The following is a 6,427-nucleotide window of genomic DNA, read 5'->3' as shown; positions in this document are numbered from 1 at the left end:
GAGGAGAAGCTGGTCATGGCGAAGCACTAAGCAGAGGGCAATAACTTTGACATAACAACTCCTCCCCCGCCTGCCCAAGCTGTGTAGTGTTTGGGTTTTTACATATTCCTATGGCTGAAGGCGGCAAGAGAGGCTTTGCGGAGGAGACTCCTGCCCTCTAGCGGTAAGGAAGAGAGCTTTGGCTGGACTCGCGTTTCGTCCCTGGAGTTGTGAGAGAGAGAGGAGCAGAAATGGCTCCTCCTCTCAGCCTGGTGGAGCGAAATCAAGCTTCCCGGAGCAGAAGTGGTCCTTCTCGCTCCATCAAAGTGCTGCAGAAAGAGAAGTTAAAGGCAAGTTAAGGCAAGCCGCGCCCACCCACCCACCCGGCTTGCCTTTTATCATCCTAGAGACCGACTGACTTCCTGACGTGGGCAGAAAGCCTCCCCCCCCCCCACGAGACAGCAAACAGGTTCAAGTCTGTAACTCTGCACCCCGCACCCCGCCCCTCATCAGCACGATATCTTTGGTTATCTAGTGTCCTTTGGGGTCCGTTCCCCAAAATTCTTAGCACCGGGGTCATAAGTATCCCAAGCAACAGATACAACCCTCCAACCCACCCCGACCCTGCTATACCTCTGCCTTGGGATGGGGAGACAGTGGGAAGGACCACTGCCCCTCCCTAAATCCCACTATGGGATCGGCTCTCTGCCCTGCGATAATAACACAATAGCATTTTATAAAGCTAACCAAAAAGAGCCCCTCCCCCACCCCCAAGAATTCGCATAGCTTGCCGGAATCCGTCCGAGAAGGATTTTTTTAATACAAGCACACCCTGAAGGCGACACATCTAGGGATGCGTAAATAGAAGTCCTGCCTTTGTCTTCTCCATTCCCCAACATTATTGGTCCAAGGTCTCTTGTGTGCAACGGGGAGAGGAAGGGTCTCTTGTCTCTTGTGTTCCTCTGTTGGTCTTCAGATTCTTGAATAAATAGCATCCCAGGTGCCAGGCTTCCTGGCTTACAAGGCAGAAGGACGAAGTGGGTTTTAAACTGGGTTGAAGGAGGAACCAAGAAACCGCTCATTACAGAGTCTCTGTTGGCTCTTGGGGTGCCCCTTTTTCTCTGAGGCTGAAGAGTTTATGGGGAGGGAAATTGCACGTGTGGAGCTCACCCCGTTTTGAAAAGGGGGACCTCCGAGTTGTAGCCCCTTTGGGACTTCCCAGGTGCTGGACATTTGGCTTTGAAGCTGCTTGAGTCAGCTGGAGAGGCAACCTGGGGGCTTTGGCAAAGCTCTGGGGTTGGGAGAAAAGGCTTCGGAATAGAAATCCAAGGCCCCAAAGGAAAAAAATTAAGGCAAGAGGCATCCAGCCCACATCACCAAACACAGAGGAGGAAAGAGGAACAGGCTGCTGGCTGCCTCCTTGCTCATCTTGACCGCTGTCCTGATGCCCAGCAGATGAGCCAAGAGCAGGAAAGGTAAGCCTAAAACTGTATCTAGGAGGAAATGGGCCATGGGAAGGCAGAGATGAGATACAGAAAACCATCTTCTCTCCTAGCCTTTCTCAGCCTAGATCCAGGCTTTCTTGAGGTGCTAAGGGGTCTCTTCTTGGCTTTTGGTGTCAGCTGGGCTCTCCTCAGTGCTCGGAGCTTCTGCTGAAGTTGGGGGTTGTGACAGCTCATCTTCAAACATTTCAGGATTTTCCAGCATCTCTCGGATGAGTGGTGGCATGGGACCAGGGATCTCCATCTTCAAGGTGATGGCCCGTTCAGCACCTGTGGAAGAGCAGAAGAGGGAAACGTAGTAACATTGGTTGAGGGGAATTCTCCCGTGATGAAGATCAGGTAATAAGAGAGGCTGCATTATTTTACATTAAGAACAGTTGCCACAAGCTTCTTGTTGATACAACAGGTAGTCTTCAACTTACAACAGTTCATTTAGTGACTGTCCAAAGTTACAGCAGCACTGAAAAAAAGTGACTTATGATTTTTCCCACTTATGACTGTTGCATCATTCCACTGGTCACGTGATCAAAATTCAGCCACTTGGCAGCTTACATATTTATGATGGTTGCAGTGTCCCAGGGTAACGTGATCACCTTTTGTGAACTTCTGACAAGTGAAGTCAGTGGGGAAGCCAGATTCCCTCAACAAGCCGTGTTACTAACTTAATAACCGCAGTGATTCACTTAACAACTGTGGCAAGGCAGGTCATAAAATGGGGTAAAATTCACCGAACAAATGTCTCGCTTAACAATAAAAAGTTTGGGCTCAGTTTTGGTCGTAAGTCGAGGACTATCTGCACTGCAAACTTAGAGAAGCTACCAATGTATCTAGCACTTCAGTTCACACACCGGCTGTCTGCACATATATCCAAGACTCTTCATAACAGCTACAGATACAGTTCTACAGAAGAATTATTGAATCTGTCATTTGCACCTCTATAACTGTCTGGTTTGGTTCTGCAATCCAACAAGACAGAAACAGACTTCAGAAGATAATCAGAACTGCAGAAAAAACCATTACTACCAACCTGCCTTCCATTGAGGACCTATACACTGCACACGTCATAAAGAGGGCTGTGAAAATATTTACAGACCCCTCACATCCTGGACATAAATTGTTTCAACTCCTACTCAAAATGATGCTATAGAGCACTGCACACCAAGACAATGAGACACAAGAACAGTTTTTCCCTGAACACCATCACTCTACTAACCAAATAATTCCCTTACCACTGTCAAACTATTCACTAAGGCTCCATTACTATTACTATTAGTCTTCTCATCGTTCCTATCACCCATCTCCTCACACTTATGACTACAGGACTGTAACTTTGTTGTTTGTATCCTTATGATTTATACTGATATTGTTTCCTGATTGCTTATTTGTACGCTATGACTATCATTAAGTGTTGTACCTTAGGATTCTTGACGAATGTATCTTGTCTTTTTATGTACACTGAGAGCATATTCACCAAAGACAAATTCCTTGTGTGTCCAATCACACTTGGCCAATAAAGAATTCTAATCTATTCCTATTCCTATTCTATTCTATTCTATTTCTATTCTATTCTATTGTATTCTATAACCTCTGTGTGAGGAACCAAAAACTTTTAGTGAAGGGGTTGTGTCAAAGCTCTGGAGGAAATGCTTACAGGACAACTCCTCCTTTTTCTATAGCTTTTGGAAGAATCCTTCCATTGACCACCAATTACAGGATATGCTATGAGCAAGAGGCAGAGTCAACCAGATCAGTAGGCTTCCTCCACACCGCAGCAAGCCAAATAGTGTTGCAGTAATTAAAAACAGAAGCCATTCACCTCTCTTCAACCATAAGTCTATGGTTCCTAGAGTGACATATTTTGAGACTGCTTCAGGAGAGCCCCATGACAAAACCTCCAAACGTCCCAACCCACCTCCAATGATCTGACGCTCTTAAATGAGAATATTCCATTTTACCTTTGGTACTGATTCCCCGCAGATCAGTAATTTTCATTAGCATGCGAGGAAACATGTAAGGCTTGTTGGGCCGGCGTCGGCGCGCATAAATCTTCAGTGCTTCCAACAATGGTTCCTGCAACTTATCTACTTTTTCCGGCTCTTCCAGGTCCATTCGATCTATGGGGGAAAGAAAGACTGTGATGCTGTAGTGAAATTCAATTTTTTTTTACTAGCGGTTCTGTGGGTGGCTTGGTGGGTGTGACAGGGGAAGGATACTGCAAAATCCTCATTCCCTCCCCATTCTGGGACCAGCCAGAGGTGGTATTTGCTAGTTCTCCGAACTACTCAAAATGTCCGCTACCGGTTCTCCAGAACCTGTCAGAACTTGCTGAATTTCACCCCTGCTCTGATGGGTTTGTTCTGTTGCTTTTGAACATTCTAGGCTGGTTCGAGACTGTTTCACGGAATACAGAGAGAATACCAGTTTTCACCTCCAAATGAGCATTCTTAATCCTTGTGGATTGCAGGACAAAAAATAATAATACTGTATTTTTCGGAGTATAAAACATGCCTTTTTCCTACAAAAAGAGGGTGAAAATCTGGGTGCGTCTTATTCACTGAATACAGCATTTTTTGCCTCCCGAAAGCCACTTCATCAAAATGGCTGTGCATAGCCTTTAGGAGGCTTCCAGAGTGCTCCTGGGGCTGGGGAGGGCAGAAATGAGTGAAAAACGGGTTGTTTTTTGCTCAGTTTTACCCCCCCCCAGCCCCCAGGAACATTCTACAAGCCTCCTAAAGGCTATGTATGCCCTTTTTTTGACAAAAAACGGGCACATTTTTGGCGAAAGGGGAAGTCTGCAGAATGCAAAAACTTTTTTAAAAAATTTGCCTCTTCAAAATCTTGGTGCGTTTTATACTCTGGAAAATACGGTAATTACCAAAACAATTAGGCAGTAGGATGCCTCTTAGATAGGGTTTCTGCTTGATCAAGCTTCATTGTTGTTTACTTTTTGTCACTACATGCTATTTTTTCCCCTTCCCCCTTCCTTTCATAACAGGCAATGCAATTCTAGTAGCGTGTCAGGAAAATAAATAAATAAATAAGGACTAGCTTTTATGCTCCATCTAGTCCATGAGGAGAGAAACTGGGTGGATGATTTCTCCAGGGGGACAGAGAAATTTTCTCCAATACATTTTCAAAGGCAGACCTCTGTAGAAGAATTGTAGCAGTGCTCCTGAAAACATCTTATGGGAGGACTTCTTAGCAATACCTTCCCCAGAGACTAGATTGAAGGGCATTGAAGGTAAGGCATAAACACAGCATATTCGCATGCATGCCCGCACACCACTTCATCACTACATCTTTCAAATCTTATCTGTTCATGATCAACTACCTTCACCCACAAAATAATTTCTAAAGCAAATTCTCTGCCATAAATGATAAAAGAAACCTGACAGTAAAATATGTGAAAGAATAGAACTTTGTTTATGTAATCATACAGTGGGGCAAAAAAGTATTTAGTCAGCCACCAATTGTGCAAGTTCTCCCACTTAAAAAGATGAGAGAGGCCTGTAATTGGCATCATAGGTAGACCTCAACTATGAGAGACAAAATGTTTTAAAAAAACCAATCAATCACATTGGCTGATTTGGAAAGAATTTATTTGCAAATTATGGTGGAAAATAAGTATTTGGTCACCTACAAAAAAGCAAGATTTCTGGCTCTCACAGACCTGTACCTTCTTCTTTAAGAGCCTCCTCTGTCCTGCACTCATTACCTGTATCAATGGCACCTGTTTGAACTTGTTATCAGTATAAAAGACACCTGTCCACAACCTCAAACAGTCACACTCCAAACTCCAGTATGGTGAAGACTAAAGAGCTGTCGAAGGACACCAGAAACAAAATTGTAGACTTGCACCAGGCTTGGAAGACTGAATCTGCAATAGGCAAGCAGCTTGGTGTGAACAAATCAACTGTGGGAGCAATAATTAGAAAATGGAAGACATACAAGACCACTGATAATCTCCCTCGATCTGGGACTCCACGCAAGATCTCACCCCATGGGGTCAAAATGATCACAAGAACGGTGAGCAAAAATCCCAGGACCACACGGGGGGACCTAGTGAATGACCTGCAGAGAGCTGGGACCAACGTAACAAAGGCTACCATCAGTAACACACTACGCCGCCAGGGACTCAGATCCTGCAGTGCCAGACGTGTCCCCTTGCTTAAGCCAGTACATGTCCAGGCCTGTCTGAAGTTTGCTAGAGAGCATTTGGATGATCCAGAAGAGGATTGGGAGAATGTCATATGGTCAGATGAAACCAAAATAGAACTGTTTAGTAGAAACACAACTCGTCGTGTTTGGAAGAGAGAGAATGCTGAGTTGCATCCAAAGAACACCATGCCTACTGTGAAGCACGGGGGTGGCAACATCATGCTTTGGGGCTGTTTCTCTGCAAAGGGACCAGGACGACTGATCCGTGTACAGGACAGAATGAATGGGGCCATGTATCGTGAGATTTTGAGTGCAAACCTCCTTCCATCAGCAAGAGCATTGAAGATGAAACGTGGCTGGGTCTTTCAACATGACAATAATCCCAAACATACTGCCCGGGCAACGAAGGAGTGGCTTTGTAAGAAGCATTTCAAGGTCCTGGAGTGGCCTAGCCAGTCTTCAGATCTCAACCCCATAGAAAAACTTTGGAGGGAGTTGAAAGTCCGTGTTGCCCAGCGACAGCCCCAAAACATCACTGCTCTAGAGGAGATCTGTGTGGAGGAATGGGCCAACATACCAGCAACAGTGTGTGCCAACCTTGTGAAGACTTGCAGGAAATGTTTGACCTCTGTCATTGCCAACAAAGGATATATAGCAAAGTATTGAGATGAACTTTTGATATTGACCAAATACTTATTTTCCACCATAATTTGCAAATAAATTCTTTCCAAATCAGCCAATGTGATTGTTTGGGTTTTTTTTTTACATTTTGTCTCTCATAGTTGAGG

At 44.9% G+C, this 6,427-nt stretch overlaps 1 protein-coding gene across 4 annotated transcripts in view; it reads right to left on the bottom strand.

The window, feature by feature from the left end:
• Positions 1-474: 474 nt before the first annotated feature.
• The window catches only part of RARG (retinoic acid receptor gamma), a 161,338-nt gene continuing 155,385 nt past the window's right edge, over positions 475-6,427 (bottom strand). For all 4 annotated transcript variants that reach the window (XM_081936369.1, XM_081936371.1, XM_081936370.1 and 1 more), the window contains 2 exons: positions 3,437-3,595; positions 475-1,751 (listed from right to left, as the gene is read on the bottom strand). In XM_081936369.1, coding sequence (XP_081792495.1) covers positions 1,570-1,751; positions 3,437-3,595 — 341 coding nt within the window. In that variant the 3' untranslated portion in view covers positions 475-1,569. The remainder of the gene's footprint in view (positions 1,752-3,436; positions 3,596-6,427) is intronic.

Source organism: Natrix helvetica, assembly GCF_964273705.1.
Source record: "Natrix helvetica genome assembly, chromosome: 1".
NCBI classification, from domain to species: domain Eukaryota; kingdom Metazoa; phylum Chordata; class Lepidosauria; order Squamata; family Natricidae; genus Natrix; species Natrix helvetica.
This window is presented reverse-complemented; position numbering and strand designations above follow the sequence as displayed.